Source organism: Cornus florida, unplaced genomic scaffold (genome assembly GCF_030987335.1).
Source record: "Cornus florida cultivar Cherokee Brave unplaced genomic scaffold, ASM3098733v1 CherokeeBrave_3.0.0_Hap2_Chr06, whole genome shotgun sequence".
Classification (NCBI taxonomy): Eukaryota; Viridiplantae; Streptophyta; class Magnoliopsida; order Cornales; family Cornaceae; genus Cornus; species Cornus florida.
This window is the reverse complement of record NW_026775576.1, coordinates 105,295,099-105,313,266: the sequence shown is the minus strand read 5'-3', so window position 1 is coordinate 105,313,266 and position 18,168 is coordinate 105,295,099. Positions and strand designations below refer to the sequence as shown.

The following is an 18,168-nucleotide window of genomic DNA, read 5'->3' as shown; positions in this document are numbered from 1 at the left end:
CTCGAGCAAACTTTTGTGAAAATGAGGGCTCGAGGTGCGAATAGGAAACGAAAGACCGAGGTTTCGGAAGGCAAGCCCTCAATTAGTCTCTTTTTTTTCCTTTATGATCGCAGGAATCTGAGTATCAGTGGTTAGATGACCGAATTCCAAGGATTCGCCTCATATTGAGGTCTACACGGCGGCGGCGGCGGCGCCGGGGGGGGGGGGATGTTGAATATCCAATAGCTGAGTTCGAGTAGTATTAGAAACCACGTAATATATTAAATATATGTCGATTGACTGATTTAATGCATGCCATCATCACCACCTCAAAAAGGGGCAGCAGTGTGCCTCCGGCTGCCTGTTAGATGTCCAATGTGTTAAAGATTAGGTAGAATGACCATTAGATAAAGAGAGAGCTACCCTCGTAACCAATGATCCTAACCTAGAATGACCATTAGATAAAGAAAGAGCTACCCTCATAACCAATGATCCTAACCTAGGTAAAGTGACCATTACATAAAGAGGGAGTTAACTCTTATGACCAAGGGTTCTTACCCAAATGAAAGTAGTATAAATAGGAATGAACTCTCATCATTTAGGGGGGTTGGAATACATATACACCACCACAACCCAAACCATAAAGAATTGTCTTCTAGGACTCGAGCTATGATAGAATGTTAAACAAATCTACCTTCTTTCTCTTAATCTCTTCTATGGAGAATCTCGTGTCAGTTTGGAGTTCTATTCAGCCTTTGATCTCAGCATTCTCAGACAGACGTGAAAACTCCTCAACTTATCAAAAACTAGTATCAACAATTATAAAGTATCATGATATGAGAAAACGACTCCTTAGAATGCATTGATGTGGAGAGGGCGGATATGCCTAGACATATGATAGTTAAGTGAATTTCTCCCTATTTTGAGGCATGCTTGATAGAAATTTGGTAAGATTTCTATGGTAGATCTTTGGTCCATCACCTCTAATGGATATCAGAGCTGCATTAACATGTTCATTTGGGTTGATGGATTTTGGTGTCCCATTCTATTTTTGGAGCAAGATAGGGACAATTTTCAATAATGGACCTAATGACCTTGACAGGGAGAAAAGGAGAAATTCCATACAACAAATTCTAACCAAATCATAACCAAACCAGACAGCCAAAGTGCAACAAACCTATTTTTTTTATATTTTTTATATGTACGACTACTACTTCACTGATAATGACTAATTGGAGTAACTTATACTTTTAGTGGAATGTGAAAAAATAAAAATCGGTGGCATTATTTTATGTTTGTGATGCTAAAGTCTATCGGAAGGAATTGCCATATATATATATAACTATACAATTCAACATATAAAATGCGAAAGCCGTAACTCCCCAAAAAATGTCACGTCAAGCCCCAATGAACGTCAAAATCGCAAAGAATAGAGGTTAAGTGTCAAAATAATAATAATTATTATTATTATTTTTATATATATAATGTGCCATATATATATATATATATAAATGTGTATTTTTCGTACAAATAAGAATATTTTCTTAAATTAAATAATTTGATCAAAGTTGATTAATAGTAGAAAATTGATGAATTCTAAGAAGTATGCACACATTTTTTTTAATGTTGACAGATTAGATGCGTATACTAAACAGGGTCGTTTTTTTGTACATAATTTTTATGTAACAAGTGGGTTTCGTGCACTTTACCCAAAGAAAAGTGGCAGAGAGATGAAAATGATTTCTTGTTTTTTCCGAAAGACAAGATGCACTGTGAACTGGCCTTTGTCGCCGACAGTAGATGAGTTTATAAAATGTCTTAAGTAGATGAATTAAGTTATGTCCTCGTCGAACTAAATAGCAGAAAATAAATTAAAATTCATTTGTTTTGTCAAAATTTAGTTTAAAAAATTAATTTTAAATAAGAAATTTTTTTTTTTTTGTGATCATCACTATTTTACCATACAAACTCTTTCAAATTGCGCCACAAAAAACTAATTCAACTGTAAACCCAACGGTTCAATTTAGACTTTTTTTTTACAGGTTTGAATATAAATGTTTATAAACAATTCAATTCTGTTGGACGAAATCGGACAGTTATATAAATATATATTTATATACTATATAAATAAGAAATTTTTTTTTTTGTGATCATCACTATTTTACCATACAAACTCTTTCAAATTGCGCCACAAAAAACTAATTCAACTGTAAACCCAACGGTTCAATTTAGACTTTTTTTTTACAGGTTTGAATATAAATGTTTATAAATAATTCAATTCTGTTGGACGAAATCGGACAGTTATATAAATATATATTTATATACTATATACTAAGTAATAACTTATTAATATACAGAATCATAATTTTTTTTATTTTTAGCTTAATCAACCCTATAATCCAACTAAATAATTTTTTTCCCATCCGTTTTGGTTGGATTCCATTATTTTCACAGTTCAGTCTGCGCCCCCAATTATCAACACAGTATGAGGGCGCACTCAAACAAACTTCACAAGATTACATGAATGAGAGAGAGAGAGAAAAATATTTCAACAATGACAGTTGAGTTGGTGACAGGAAAAGGAGCCTTGTAAAGGAGGGCTTCTCTTCAAGAACTCCCAAAAGTGCTGCCCCATCTCTCTCTCTCCTATGTTACTTCTCCATTATTTGACAGTACCATACCCCACTTTGGCATGGCTCCGTGTCAGGTGCATATTCACACCAAACACCTCTTTTCTCGTCTCTCTCTATATACAGTCGCTTTCTCTCAAGATTCGACCCACACCACAAGAAAGAAAGCAATGGATGGACTCTAGACACAGCTCACGGAAATGGCTTCGAGCTCTTCTTCATCCAACTCATCCGATTCACTCAACTGCTTGAAATTCGGCCAGAAAATCTACTTTGAGGATGTGGGTATCGGAGTTCCGGCCAAATCCGGTAGTGGGTCGTCGTCATCGGTTGCGCCACCGTTGACGCCGCCCAAGAAGGGGAGGAATGGGGTTGTTCATGGTGGACGGCCACCCAGGTGCCAGGTAGAAGGATGTAAAGTGGATCTGAGTGATGCTAAAGCTTACTATTTGAGGCACAAAGTCTGTGGTATGCACTCAAAGTCACCTAAGGTCATTGTTGGAGGCCTTGAGCAGAGGTTTTGCCAGCAGTGTAGCAGGTCAACCAGATTTTCCTTTATAATACTATACGCACACACATTTATTTGATGACTGTTAATTATGTTATTGGGTTTGCTTTCTTACTTATTCTGGTTGTGGTGTTGTCCCTTTTCTCATTTAAGATGGTTTGTTTAACTTCTTTTGGATTTATTATGTTAATTAATTGCTTTGATCAATTTAGTTCTCTTTGTTCTTGATGGGGGGTCACACAGCTCTTCCCCCACCCGACCCACATAAATAATAATTATTATATATATATATATATATATATATATATATATATATATATAATAAAATAAAAAAGGTCTTGGTGAGTTTGTTGGTACTTGTGGTACTTATTATTGGGATTATTCCATATCAGTACTTGTTATAGGGGTTTATACTTTTGTTTTGTTATGTTTGGATGATATGCTAGACTTGATCATCTCATACTCCTTTTTGGAGGGGTATTTTTTGTGCTGTTTTGGTGATCTTCTCAATTCATGGTGATAAAGAATGATGTTTTAGTAGTTATTACTATCTGACTTTGAGTTTAGGTTGTTGATGTTTATGAATTTGACGATTTGGCATGTGTGGATTGGGGTATTGATTTTGTGCCTTGTGGTTTTAGAGCTCAAGTCGAGTTTCTCCTTAATTGTTTGACTATAATTTGCAAGTCATGATATAATTGGTATTCAATTTTTAAATTCTACTAGAAGTCTAGGTATGGTTTTCGAAAAAGCAGTGACTGCAATGGTTCATGCTTGTTTCTTCTCACCATGTATGCATCTTGTGTTGTGCGTTGTGCCTCTACATAAATCGAATTGTGTTGTGCAATTAGTAGTGGTTTCTTGTCACGATTTCATTTATTGTTTCCACCCATCAATTTTAAATAAATGATTTGTATAGATATGGGTATGAGTAGTGTGTTCAGCCAGCCAACTCTCAAAAGTCTTAATACTGCAACAAGAAATTAAAAAAAAAAAAAAAAAAAAAAAAAAAAAAAAGGAAGATCCCCTGTTTAATACCCAAGATTTAACCAAATACCCAAGTTTTCCCTTCACTCTTGTGGTCAAGTGAGTGACTCCATCTGGTATAAGACTGGCAAATCCAAAATCAGCAACTTTTGCATGGAATTCTGAATCTAAAATGACGTTGCTAGCCTTTATGTCTCCGTGAATTATATGTGGATTTGGTTCATGGTGCAAGTACCTTGGTTATGGGTATGAGTAACGTGTTAATTTATTGGTTTGTTCAATTATGTTTTCTTTGTTTTTGATGGGGGTCTTTCACCTCTTCCCCCACCCCAAAAAGTAAAAAATAATAACTACAATAAAATAAAATGTCTTAGTGAGTTTGTTGGTCCTTGTGGTATAGTGGTACTTATTATTGGGAATTAGGCTAGACTTGATTTTCTCTTTTTCCTTTTTGGAGGGGTATTTTTGGTTCTGTTATGGTGATGGGGTTCTCATTCCATACTGATAAGGAGCAATGTTTTAGTAGTTACTGTCTGTCTTTGAGTTTAGGTTGTTGATGTTTATGAATTTAATGATTTGGTGTTTGTGGAATGGGGTACTGACTTTGTGACATGTGGTTATAAAGCTCAAGTCGAGTTTCTTCTTAGTTGTTTGACTAAAATTTGAAGTATCGAAATAAAATTGGTATTCACTTTTTATGATTCCGGAATTTTACTAGAAGTCTAGCTATGGAGTTTGAAAAGGCAGTGACTGCAATGAACCATGTGTGTTTCTTCTCACCATGAATGCATTTGTGTTGTGCAATTAGTAGTAGGTTCTTGTCACAATTTCATTATTGTTTTCACCCCTCAATTTTTATATAGATCAAGGAAAACCTATGTTTCATAGATATGGGTATGAGTAGTGCATTCGCCCAACTCTTGAAATACTAAGACAAGAAATAAGGAAGGAAAAAAAATTATAATATTCCCTGTTTATTTGAAGAGTGTAACAATGGGCGCATTGGCACCAGTGGTTTGTGTTACTGATTTCATACCTGGCAGGGAAGATGTGTCATGGGACGTGATGGACTGATGCATATCAGTTGTTAGTTTGGAGTCAGCTGACACCCAGCCAGCATATATCTTATTTGTGGCAGTATCTCTTGCTAGTGTCAAAAGGCCATTCATGTGACTGAGTGGTAAATTTCTTCAGGGAGCTGTTTTAGTATTTCAAGGATCACCTTGTTTTGAATTGGATATAATAGAGGACTTGCAAAATCACATAAACCTTGATACATATGTATCTTTCATCTTTCTTGTCTTTTTGGAATTCTTTTCTAGCAAATTAATGATGATTAGGTGTCGTTCTCCATATGTAATAAGAATTAATAGCTCTTGGGTAGTCTCTGCCAGATTCCATCAGCTTCCTGAATTTGACCAAGGAAAACGAAGTTGCCGCAGACGTCTAGCTGGCCATAATGAACGCCGGAGGAAGCCCCCACCTGGATCTCTACTGTCCTCACACTACAGGCTTCTCTCTTCATCTATCTTTGGTTAGACATCACCAATAGAAACTCCTTTTTTTATTTAGATCTTCTTCACTTGCCATGGAACTGTCACGAATATAACTAGTGTTAGGATTTTGCTTTATTGTTTTGCTAAGATTGAATCCGCATGTTTGCAACTTGCATTGACAGAAAGCAACAACAGAGCTGGTGGGAGCTTTCTGATGGACTTCACTGCAGGGAAGGACCCTTGGCCAACTACAAGAGCATCTGAGAGTGTGTTGGGTATTCAACCACCTTCCACAGGGAAGTTTATTCCACATCCACGGCATAGCTGCTCAGATAACCCTCCACTTGATTTCTTTCTACCAGTTTCAGCAAGTGGGACTGACGATCGTGGTTCCAGAATTCCTTCAGGGGAATGTTTTTCAGGAATCTCATCTGACTCCACCCGTGCTCTCTCTCTTCTGTCAAATCAGCCCTGGGGCTCAAGAAACCGTCCATCAAGTCCGGGGGTGGTTAACTTGCTGAATGCTGATGGAGCACCCATGAATCAGCAACCAACAGCTCTTCCTGGTGCTGCTGTCAATCACTTTTCAAGCACTCCATGGGGTTGCGAGAGTAATAAAGCTAGCAGCAGTTTGCAAGATGCGACTCCTGATCTAGGGCTTGGTCGAATTTCACATCCTGCCAGTGCTCCGTATTATAATCAGGTCGATCTGGCTCGACAGAGTGTAAGGCAATATATGGACTGGTCACTTTAAGCATGTGTTTTTCTCTCTGATTTGTGTGGCCACTTTAGTGACCTGAACTGTAAATGCATATATTCTGTCAGTCTCTGTTTGTGCTTCTGACGGGATTAATCTAGGATTAGTATCAGATCTGTATTTTGCTTTAACTTTGTCAAACTGACTAGCAGGGTCCTCCTGCCTTGTTCTAGCTACTTAGTATTCAAGTGCTGTTTGTTTTGAATCACTTGATGGTAAGAATGAAGAAGTCATTTTGTGCAAATTGGGTCAGTTGGGTGCTTGATGGGACTCGGGAAAATGACTTCTGAAACTGGAAGTCTTGCTCAGCATTCAGTCATCAATCCAGGACTGGAAACTTTGTTGTTTAAGCTTTTGGTATATATCAATTTTTTGAATGAACAACGCTCAACTCTCATTCGTTTATACTGAGTAGCAAATACCTGCATTCCATTGTATCAGCAGACATGGCAGGTCATATTACAACTTGTGATGATGGCAGGGGTTTAGTTTTGAAAGGGATAACTGTTAGCTTGGTGGGTTCATGGACTTGAGTATGTGAGTTCGAGTAAGAGTGTGGTCACTCTGCAAGCAAAAAAAAAAAAAATGAAGAAAAAAAATTCTCTGCTCTGATCTTTCTTTCACAACACCCGGACTAGTTTTGGAGTTAAAAGTGTATTAGGGTTGTGAACCCTCGGAACGGTGGATTTAACACAAGCTTGGCTGGCCCAAGCGGCTATAAGACAATGCTGTAGCAAACAATATACTTCAGCAACTAAGCCTAATTTCAAACAGCAAAATTATGAAGGCAAAAACTTCAACGACCCAAAACAGAAATGATGCCATAACCAATTAGCAAGTAACTTTTATTAATTCGACTTACAGAAGAGACATTTCATCAAAGGATGGCTGTAAGACAACTACTATATGAATGTAATACAGCTTGGCCTACATGTATTCCTAGTTGGAGGACTAGCAAAACTATTTAGAGCCATCATTACTGTTGTCATTATCTGCTAATGTCCAATGTTGGTGAACTTTTTAGCTTCCACATAATACATATAGCACATGTGTGCAAAATCTACAACTGCAGAAGCTCAGAACTAGTTCTCCACTGTTGGGCGTCAATTGCTAGTTCTATGAATGGATGCACATCAATTTCCGATCCCTGTTGATTGGAAACAGTTCAACTGAGAAACCATGTGGTGCCCTTTTTCCTGAAATGACAGACTTTGATCCGATGGGGTGTCTCAGTTCTGTAAAGAACGTTTTACAGCTCGTATCCTGTTTTTTCATGCCAAAAGTGAGAATATATATTCATGTCCATTCCACACAGTCTGGTGGATTTCTGATAAGAGCTGTCTTTCTTCTGGAGTCTTGTTAGTGGTCATCTTCGTTAATTCCAGGGCAGTTGGATAGAAGTGCCTCCATCGATTCATACTGGAATAACATAAAAAATGAATAAACAAAAAATGTAATTATTTCTGTGGGGATTACCAAAATAAAAATTATCATAACCACTTTTACATGGAATGTGTTAAGTGTCCATTTTTTTTTTTTTTTTTTTTTTCATTGGCAATCAGTGTGCATTTTTAATGTAAACATTCCAAGCTTCAACTTCCAATCTGAAAAATATTTCTAAATCTTCAGCAATCTTAAAGTAGTAAGTATCGATATCTTATACGTACCGAACATCCACAGAAGAGGCAGTATCGGTATTCATCCCTCAGCTTCATCAGTATATCTTGTAAATCCTGCATTCAGTGAGCAATAATTACCCACCAGATATTTCCAAGTGCAACCAAAATTCAACTATACAGATGTATGTCCGAGGGTCAATCTGTAAGACATAAAAAAACCCAACTCCCAGGTTATCTAAGGCAGTGAATATATCAGTAGTTCGGAACTAATGAGCAACTGTGTGGTAACTATCTCCTTTCACTACAAGAAAAAGTACCACAAGTCATCCATCCTACTCTTCAGAATGTTTATCGAATCCAATTCCAAACCTGTACAATATAAAAGCTAATCTACTCTCTCTTATCCCCACATTTTTTGGCTAACACAAGGCATAGTCTACCAGTTATTTAAAAACACCCACCGTGACACTTCATTCCAATCTAATTATACAGCATAAGGTTAATGCACCTTGAGAATTGAAATTTCATCAGCAAATCATCAATAAGATGTCAAGCACTCCATTTCAAGATACTTCCATAAGAACAACAGATTGCTAAAACAGAATGGCACCTAATAACGTTTTCCATTAGCTTACAATTATTGTTAACAATTAATCAATAAAATGTTAAACAATTTTATCAATCTCAATTACCAAAACGTTAATCTTCATTTGCGTGAAAAAATCAAGCTAAAACCACTTTTTTGGTAAGTGCCAAGTGGCAAATCTTCAGTCTACCCTACTTCTCAATATATATATATATATATATATATATATATATGTTCAGTCTAACCTATTCTACAAAAGTTTTCAAGTTATCAACCAACATGCTTTGAAACCATAATTCAATTGCCGAATACGCTGACAATCAATAATAAGAGATGCTACAGTTTTCATTTTTGGATCCAGGACTAGCTAAAACAGAAAAGATCTGTACAATTGCAAACTTCTTATTAATGCTAATCATCAACTATGACAAAAATTGAAATTCAGTTGGTAGTTCATCAATAACATGCTAGTTTGATACGATTTAAAGTTATACTGATTCTATATTAAGAGCCAGAGCTACATAAAATAAAATGACTCAAAACATCTTTTGGTCTATCATGTTAAGCAGCAAAATACACTGACAATCAATCGATAAAAATATATGTTCCAACTTCATTTCAATTATTAAATCGGCAGCTAAATACACTGACAATCAATCGATAAAAATATACGTTCCAACTTCATTTCAATTATTAAATCAGCATATTTCATATACAAGTAGCTAACTGAAAGAGAATCACACCCTGTTAGTTAACTAAATTTAAATGTTAACCACCAAAATGGATCAAAGATCATGCACAATTTGTTCCATCCCAATGATCAAAACAACTCCAACTTTCCCCAACAAGAGCCAAAATTAGCTAAAGCACATACATGAAGATAGACATACAATGGCAAATACATAGATAAAAATATATATGCATATATATTACATAAAGAAAAAAAAAAAAAAAAAAAAAAATAATAATAATAATAATAATAATAATAATAATAATTTGAGAAACAATACCTCTTCAGTGATCTCTTCCTCTTCTTCATCTTCATCTTCACCGTCCTCTTCGCTCTTCTCCTCTTCCACAACCTCCTTATTCTCCAACTGCGCCAACACCGCCTTTGCCTTATGAAAATTCACTACAATTCTCCGGTGCCGCCACTGTTCCTTCTGGCGACAGCCGAACTCCGCCATCATCTCCTCCTCATTCCTCCTCTTCCTCTCAACCCTCTCCTCCTCTATCCTCAACTTCTCCTTCCTAGGGTCCTCCCGGCCTATCCCGGCTCGACCCCTCCGAATCTCGAGTCCCACTGGCTGGGCACGGCCCAAACCCTCCTTCCCCAATGCCGAGCCTGGAGTGTAACCCATTTGTTTCAACATCTTGAACCCAATATTCGACTGCGGAATTGCTGATTCTAAGTTGACTAGGGTTCGTTTGTCCTCTTCTTCTTGCTTTTGTTCTCTCTTGAGCTTACGTTGTTCTTTCCAGTTCACGGTTTTGGGTTTCTTGTTCGAGGATTGGGAAATCAGGGTATTGTTTTTGGAGACCTGAAGAACGAGAAATTGGGGTTTTAGGAGTTACCATGGTAGGGAAAAAGAAGCTATATACAGACATACATACATATAATATATTTATATATAGATATTGGAAAACTGACCTTTGTGGAAGAAGGATTTGGAGGCTGGGAGGTTTCGGGGGGTAAAAATTGAGAGAGATCGCCCATGTAATCTTCTTCTTCATCGGTCGATTGGTTCACGTTAGTTGTTTCCGCCATTGGTGAGAGCTTGAAGAAATTGAAAAGAATATTGGCTCTCGTCTTTACAATCTTTCTTACTGACCAATAAATAAAAATAAAATAAAAAGGTTTTCTAAAATCATTTGAATGAGAATTTCTTAGCATCTACAGTATTGAGTTTGGTTTTAAATTCGGTTCAGTTTTGGGCCTTTTGGGTTTGAAATAGTTTATTAATTTTTAGAACTTGTATTTGAGTCTAAAATTAAGTTTTTTTTTTATTATATTTTATTTTGTAAAAATAAGATTATTTATTTATTATTATTATTTTCTCACTCATCTATCATCAATGATGATTCTCTTTGCTCCGTCTTTAAAGAAGGGCTGGACAGAGAGCCCACACGTTGTTTGAATATTAGTGAATCGGATCGTAACAGTAAGACCACTCTGTCACTTACAGTATCCATCGCACAATTCAATAGACAGAACAATAGAATCTAGTTAATCCATTCATGCGCGTCAATGACGAAGCATTTGGCTATCCCAAGAGAGTCGTACTTACTCCCACCATTTACCGCTTTATTAAATTTCTTCATTTTTACATACAGAGCACTGGGCAAAAATCACATTGCGTGAGCATCCGTAGGGACCATTGCAATGCTCCGTATCAATTAGCCGCCTTCAGAGGCCATTGCATGCTTTGTTGAATTTCTTCATCATCCCTCGCCAAACCATGTCAAGATATACATCAAGTGTACATAACACACACCCACGCACCCCCCATTTACCACTTCACAGTTTCTCTAATTTTGATCATCATTAACAATAACTTTAATACTACATGTCCAACAATTCATGGTACTACTTGCACAGTATAGCAAACTAAACCTTGTTTATCAATTTGCAGTGTAAATAGGAAACTCCTTCTCATGCCATTAATCTATCATATGCTTCCAATATGCCAATTGGTTCCCTGTACTCTACTTATTTTCCTCTAAAACATGGGGGACAATCCTTAAATTAGTTTCCGAATGATGCTCAGTTTCTAATCGGAAATAACTAAGATTGCATTGCTGGGTTAAAAGAACAAATTGAGAGCTCCATCCTATAAAATGCCACCTTTAGATGCTGAAATAACTTCAGAAAATCTTCAGTGTGCTAGATACAATCATTGTTTTTCATAAGCAATGATTATTTTTTATGGATGGCAACAGATTTCTAGTGACAACAGTGTTACATTAGAACTAAGCTACTCAAGATGCTAACAAGGAAATGCCAAAGGGCACTATGAAACTGTGTATTTTGGTCATCAACTGATAATTGCTTGCACTATGAAACTGTGTATTTTGGTCATCAACTGATAATTGCTTGCAACAACAGCATTTAACTGCCAAGTAAACCTGTTACTTCTGTGTGAGAATAAGAAGCACAAAACAGCTTCAAGTAACGCAAAGTTGCTTAAAGAGTTTATGAACTGACACCACTACTCAACAGGGTATTGATCTCTCCGATAATATTGACAGGTCTTCCATCAAACATAGACGATAATGTACTCTCGCAAAGCCTTTTCAGTTCCCTAGTTTTCGCCAGAGCTGCTTCCTGCAAATCAAAAAAGCATCTATCATCACTCAGTATCAGATATTCAACCCCCAAATGACCTTTTGGGAGAGGGTGGGGGTATTTTTCAAGTATAGAACTGAAAAGTTGCTTCTAATACATCTACATTTGGAAGAGTGCAGAAATAGGACCAAATTAGAAAAAAAAAAAAAAAAAAAAAAAAAAAAAAAAAAAAAAAAAAAAAAAAAAAAACCAATAATTTGACAATTAGCTGAGTAATTGATGTCAACTTAATGTACAACTTCTATTAACTAAATGCAAAAATGACAGAAAACAAGTCCATTGATATCAAAATCACATTTTCATCATTTGGAATTCATCATCTGATTAATAAAGGTTTTACCACAGGCAGTTCATTATTCTGTGAACAACTCTCCACCATGAAACTTTCTATGATAAAAGAACCAGAGAGTTCGATAACAATATTTCCAGCTTACAACTCTTACACATTCTTTTCCATATAAAATGCCATGATTGGCATGTCTTAGGGAGCAGATCCCGTTTATGGATATACATATTTCCTAGAAAGAACAAATATCAATTTCTTAACGAATAAGAGAACAGAATGAACTCACTTGTTTTGGCCACGATGAAGATAACGAATTCTGCAGCTCCATGCGTTTGATAGACAAGTCCTTCAAGCCCTCTCTTAACTTCACTTCATGACGCTTCTTTTCCTCCAATGTACTTACGAGCCTATCTAGAAATCTGGAATTCAGATCAATATTAAAACCAATACTTAGACATTATTTCAACTTATCAAGGTAGAAGGCAGGGATAAATTGAGGTAAACAAAACAAAAAACAAACAAGAAGTAGCATAATGCTTCTAATTCTCGGCCAATTTTATTTTAGATGACTTGGCCAAGTCAACTTGGATTTCAAGGGATTTGATACGTGACACGACGTGTTGCTTGACTCATATTGTAATGGTTTGCAAGAGGAGTCCTTGTTACACCAAGTCAGCTGCGACTGGTGATACATATTGCGAATTAATCACATCAGTCGAATCGCATATCACAAGTCATCTTGTGATATACGGCAATTAATTCAATTCTCAAAGGAAAGATGTTCTTCAGTCACATGTGCATGGGGTTAAAATTAATCAGAAATGGAGACTCAACATAACTAACCTCCATTGTCCTGATTTAACTACTATTGTAGACCAAAAGGTGCAAACATAAGAATGTTGACATGAAAATAGGGAGGAAAGAATGATTGATAAGGGAAAGACGAGGTATAAAACCAGTGTTAACAATCTAGTAGCACCTTTTAGAGTTGAGAATCATAATCAAATCCCGTGTTTTCCTATTTGTCAGCAAAGAAATGGCCGAGGAAACATCAGATAGCATCTCCTGAATTGCATCAGAAACATATTGCTGCAACACAAAGGGAGCAACTGCCTGGACTTGATGTTGTAAGGACAAAGTTTCTTCATTCGTCAACTCCATTAACCGTTGATTCAAAAATGCTTTAATCTGATAATAGAATAACAATAGCCAATATCAGCGGATTCCAAAATGCGTCATCTGATTAGAAAAGTCAAAACCAAAACAATTTTATTTGAGGCAATATTTGTACTCTCATGTTTTATCCACAAAACTGAAAATTTTATATATTAACAAGCAAACAAAAATTAGAAAAACAATGCAAAAAAGGGGATAACCAGATGTATCAGCAAGATAAGTAAGCTAAATACCTCAAATAAATCATCAAGAATCTTTTTTCTGTACTCCGTCTCCAAGAGCAGACTCCTGTCTTTTGAAATTTCCTGGGTTTTAGTTGAAGTATTTGGAACAGATGAATGTGGCTCTGGACCAGCATCTTCAATTAAATCAACTTGATGACTCTCAACACTAATATCCCAAGATATCTCTGATGCAGAAATACCTGTCCCCAAGCCATTTTCCTCTTTACCCACGCCATCGCTAGGTGAAGAGTTTTGTAAAACCTCACTGGCATTAACAATTTCATAAGGACCTAATCCATTGCCAGTATCTTCAGTTTCTTCAACAGTACCAACATCCCAATCAATCTGAGAGCTCTCCAAAGTAATATCCCAGTCAATACTATCAGCTGCAACGTCCATGTCCCCAGTCGCATAGTTTGATTCATTGATATGTGCTGGAACGTTTACAGAATCAGGAACTTCAGAGCCTAGGGAAACATTCAGAGAAGGAGGGTTTTTAAGAATGTCCCTTAGATTAGGTAACACAGTCCCTGTAGCTTTCTGCAATCACAACAAAAAACTAAAGTTACTGATGGCATGCATCATAGCAAACCAACCTCCATCTGAACGCCAACGAAGTACACTATGCGTTGGCAGTATATATTACGCATATAGCTATAAACCCAAGACAAACCAAATGAAACTAGGCCTTACATCCTTTTCAGTGTGAGCATCTCTGACAATGTTTGCATAAAACTCAATAGCCCGCGACACAGAATCACCATTCAGAACTTCCAGAATCCTACTAAATGTGTCTGGAAGCAACTTTGTCGCAGCTTCTAACAGTTCTGACCTCACATTTACTCCCTGCAAAGCAAAACAACAAACGGTATGTTGAATTTCAGTCTTCCAGAAAGGAAAAAACAACAAACCAATTTCTAAGAAAATCTGCCGAGTAGCCCAGTTCCAAAACCTGCAGTCCCAGTTCTTGACAAGCCTCTGCATATTTTGCAGCTGAAAGAGCTGCATTTCTTTTGATATCAGCTTCCTTGCGTTCTAGTTCCACAAGTTGTTGTTGAGTCCTTTGCACCTGTTTTTTCTGATATGGACTTCAAATATGAAAAACACAATTTTGATCAACAGTTTGAGTTACTAACATTAAACAAATATTTTAAGGTACTATTTCAGATTAAACAAGTACACGACAGTCATTTGATCACTTACATTTCATAATTAACATTTTGGACCATTATCTGAGCAGCCTCCCCAAGGAAAATGTAATCTTTCTCAAAAGCTCGCACAATGGCCTCCCAAACACCCTGCCCAAAATTGATACAATTAACAAACTATATATATATATATAAAGTGGTTAGCAGAGAATGGGGAGGGAGAGCGGCATTGTATTTGTAAAACTTACAGCAGCACCCGAAAGCCGCCCAAAAATATTACGGCTTTCTGGAGTGGACTTCAGAAGAATGTCATATATTTGCTTGGCTTCTAAGTAACCAATTCCTGGAATAAGTATGTGAATCATCATAAAAGAAGGAAATTGTAAAAATAAAAATCAACAGTCACGCTGCAGAACATAGCTCCTACAAGCTTCAATTGAACAAATTAATAATATCTCATTTCTCAATTATTATAAAAATTCTCAAATTCTATTATCGCCACAATGCATAGACATCCAAAGCCAACAACTATACTAACCCTTATATTCTTAAAGGACTTCATTAGTATTATCCTCAAACACGACTATGATGAATAAAGTTTGACAACCCCCCACCACCCGTAGGATGATTTCAGGTTTGTAGAGAGGTATAGAACATCATCCATCATCAATATTCAGACCGAATTCCTGATCCATTTTATTTGTGCCATATTTTCCCTGGTTAAATAACTAAATAAATTATTTTGAACAGTTTCAATTCATATTCTAGATTGCCCACTATTCCTTAAGACATTATAGTACCAGACTGCAAGTCCTTGTTGCATCACATGCATGTCTTAGAAATCTCTGTGAACCTGAGACAAGACCAAAATCCCTCAGTGATGATTTGTAACACACATCTTTCTGTAGACAATTAGTGAGTTTAAACTTTTTCTTTTTTTTCTTTTCATTTTTTTTTTTTTTTTTTTTGAAAGTTTACACATTGCACACAAGAATCTGCATCAGTGAACATTTACTTTGAGACTTGCGAAAATCTGCCAATATCCACATGCAAAAGGTATATACATACACAAAAACTGCACTATGCCTTCTTGCTACAGGAACTAAATAGGGTTATAAACTTCTTCATTATTTTAATCTCCATGGCTACAAGACTTACATCAGAAAATACAACGCAAACATTTACCTTCACAAACAAACATGTGTGGACATTCTTGAGCATTATTACTGGCTTCATGCTAGAAAATCATGGCACAAGATCGAAAAAACAAATGCAACAATCAAGCAACTCGATAAACTACACAAATAAAGCAAGATGTATGACCATGTGAGATTTTTGGGCCTCGCCTATATACACAAATGAAATCAAGAAGAAAATCATTATATTTGCTAAAATAATATCCATTCCCAATTAAGTTTCTTCGTTATTTTAATATTGTGGTTCTTACAAATAGATTTATGTTCAATAGAGTTAATTCACAAGAAGGATACATAGCCACGTAGGTGTATCTATGCATCCTATTGTTGCCTAGATACTCAATCACCAAAGCACGAGAACCAATCATATATGTAGCAAAGAAAATAGATCATCAAGCACACAACACAATAAGATATGCATACATCCATGAATGGATGGAGGAAGAATCCATTATATGCGCAGATCATAGTTACAAGAATGCTTTTGACTCATCTTTTTTAACCCAACCCCAATGTTCTATCACACAACCCCAAGGACCAAAAAATTCATCAACCATTATTTAAAATATACTAAGCTGAGAAATATGAAACATCACTCGTGGACAGATTACTGGCAGCAGTAGTACTGGTGACAGAAGTTGGTTAAATACATACATGCACATATAAATCTACACAAGTAAAACTGCAAGTGCTATCCGTGTTTAGGAGAATTAGAAAAGGACTTCAGATTATCTAAAGATGAAACTGCTTAAGTAAAATAATTAAATATTAGATTAATTGATTTGAATTTTATCCAGAAAAAAATAAATAAATTAAATAATTGATTTGAAACAAGGTAAATATGGATTAGTTCTCCAAATAGAATAAAAAAGGTTCAAGGACACTTGTTAGAACAATAGTATTGAAAGAAAGTAAATTTAGGACCAAATTTTCATTAAAAACTACATATGAAAAATAAAAATGCAGTTAAGATTTATATAGTATAAATATATCAATTGTGTCTGTGTGTGCTCATTTTTCATAATTAGATTACAGATATATAAATACAAGAAATATAAACAAAGTATCAGACGACTGTTGAGCTATAAAAACTAACCTTCAGGGTCTAGGGTTAGGAAGAAAGGATCAGTGTCCTTCGGCAGCGAGGGAAAGACCGTCGATATCTTAGCTCTCACTGCGGTCAATCGTTTTCGCCAATCGAATGGTATTCTCTTCCGATCAACCAACCATTCTTTGTCATCACACAACATCAAATCCAATTGTCAAATTAAAAAAGAAAAAGAAATCCAATTGTCAAATTGCAAACAAGAGAGTTCGAGTCAAATTACATGAAGAAATACATATATAGAGAAAAAAAATTGTACCTCCGAGACGAGCAAATGCTATGTCGATAGGGAGGTTGCGAATGTCGTCCTGGTTCTGCATTTTCCCGGAAAATGTTTTCTCATTCGATAAATTTTATACAGTGGTTTCAGATTATGAGAACAATCATAGAGTGGTACAAAATGTATGTCATTGTGTGTTGATTAATATCCCAGCATCTAAGACTAAGCCCAGGTAATGATGGACCAGATGCATTGGGTTGGACGTCCAACAAGGTAATTACAGATTGATCAGCCCATCAGTCTCCAGGCCATATATAATTGCAAATTAAATTGCTACAAAAATATATATATACAAATTAAATCAAGGAAATTCCAAACATTGCCAAGTTTGGGTCGCAATATATATTATTTTTTTATATGTTTTCGTGGACGATGGTAATATTGTATCCTATCATTTACCACTAAGCATATGGAATTCTTTGTCTAATATGTACTAAGTTATTATCGATCCTTATAAGTGATTTTAAATAAATTCAAAATTTTCTTGAGAATCTTGCTATTAGATTATTTCATATAAATGACAAGTATTGTTTCTAATGATCATTCTAGGTTTAAATTTGAGAAAATCTTGTTCATGTTAACTAAAGAATAATCTTATTCAATTCCAAATCGATTTTTCATATTGTCAGTAAATCTCAAATTATATTAATTCCGTTAAGATTAGATATAGAAATAATTTTTGTTCAGTGATCATGATAATTAAAAGAAATAAAAATGATTTCACACTTTCTTGATAAATTTATTTTATATGCAAATATTTGAATTGATAATTAAAAAAACATTATAAATTCTTTCACATGAGTTGTTCATGAATTATTTATAGTTATTCCCAAAGTTGTGGTCTA

The 18,168-nt window shown here is 35.7% G+C and overlaps 3 protein-coding genes across 3 annotated transcripts; 1 reads left to right on the top strand and 2 right to left on the bottom strand.

The window, feature by feature from the left end:
• Positions 1 to 2,608: 2,608 nt before the first annotated feature.
• Positions 2,609 to 6,601, top strand: LOC132313640 (squamosa promoter-binding-like protein 9). Its single transcript, XM_059812510.1, has 3 exons — positions 2,609 to 3,147; positions 5,499 to 5,638; positions 5,783 to 6,601. Exons 1-3 carry the CDS (start codon positions 2,810 to 2,812, stop codon positions 6,352 to 6,354), a joined length of 1,050 nt encoding a protein of 349 aa, XP_059668493.1. The 5' UTR covers positions 2,609 to 2,809; the 3' UTR covers positions 6,355 to 6,601.
• A 551-nt stretch (positions 6,602 to 7,152) lies between these two features.
• Positions 7,153 to 10,549, bottom strand: LOC132313641 (uncharacterized). The gene is made up of 4 exons (XM_059812511.1): positions 10,214 to 10,549; positions 9,573 to 10,103; positions 8,025 to 8,090; positions 7,153 to 7,776 (listed from the first exon to the last, which is right to left on the bottom strand). Exons 1-4 carry the CDS (start codon positions 10,454 to 10,456, stop codon positions 7,717 to 7,719), a joined length of 900 nt encoding a protein of 299 aa, XP_059668494.1. The 5' UTR covers positions 10,457 to 10,549; the 3' UTR covers positions 7,153 to 7,716.
• An 817-nt stretch (positions 10,550 to 11,366) lies between these two features.
• Positions 11,367 to 17,441, bottom strand: LOC132313639 (CDK5RAP3-like protein). The gene is made up of 10 exons (XM_059812509.1): positions 17,303 to 17,441; positions 17,035 to 17,169; positions 14,991 to 15,085; positions 14,798 to 14,892; positions 14,547 to 14,682; positions 14,288 to 14,440; positions 13,604 to 14,134; positions 13,174 to 13,382; positions 12,481 to 12,613; positions 11,367 to 11,887 (listed from the first exon to the last, which is right to left on the bottom strand). Exons 1-10 carry the CDS (start codon positions 17,361 to 17,363, stop codon positions 11,756 to 11,758), a joined length of 1,680 nt encoding a protein of 559 aa, XP_059668492.1. The 5' UTR covers positions 17,364 to 17,441; the 3' UTR covers positions 11,367 to 11,755.
• Positions 17,442 to 18,168: the final 727 nt, after the last annotated feature.

What these genes read in the sequence shown, in the direction of transcription:
- LOC132313641 (XM_059812511.1), bottom strand. Translation starts at nt 10,456, where the DNA reads ATGCTAAGAAATTCTCATTCAAATGATTTTAGAAAACCTTTTTATTTT. An exon ending in CAAATCCTTCTTCCACAAAG is followed by an intron (nt 10,104 to 10,213) that starts GTCAGTTTTCCA and finishes CTCGTTCTTCAG; the next exon opens with GTCTCCAAAAACAATACCCT. An exon ending in GCCTCTTCTGTGGATGTTCG is followed by an intron (nt 7,777 to 8,024) that starts GTACGTATAAGA and finishes ATGTTATTCCAG; the next exon opens with TATGAATCGATGGAGGCACT.
- LOC132313639 (XM_059812509.1), bottom strand. Translation starts at nt 17,363, where the DNA reads ATGCAGAACCAGGACGACATTCGCAACCTCCCTATCGACATAGCATTT. An exon ending in GTCAAGAACTGGGACTGCAG is followed by an intron (nt 14,441 to 14,546) that starts GTTTTGGAACTG and finishes TTTGCTTTGCAG; the next exon opens with GGAGTAAATGTGAGGTCAGA. An exon ending in CTTCATCGTGGCCAAAACAA is followed by an intron (nt 11,888 to 12,480) that starts GTGAGTTCATTC and finishes TTTGATTTGCAG; the next exon opens with GAAGCAGCTCTGGCGAAAAC.
- LOC132313640 (XM_059812510.1), top strand. Translation starts at nt 2,810, where the DNA reads ATGGCTTCGAGCTCTTCTTCATCCAACTCATCCGATTCACTCAACTGC. An exon ending in TTTTGCCAGCAGTGTAGCAG is followed by an intron (nt 3,148 to 5,498) that starts GTCAACCAGATT and finishes AGTCTCTGCCAG; the next exon opens with ATTCCATCAGCTTCCTGAAT. An exon ending in TCTCTCTTCATCTATCTTTG is followed by an intron (nt 5,639 to 5,782) that starts GTTAGACATCAC and finishes TTGCATTGACAG; the next exon opens with AAAGCAACAACAGAGCTGGT.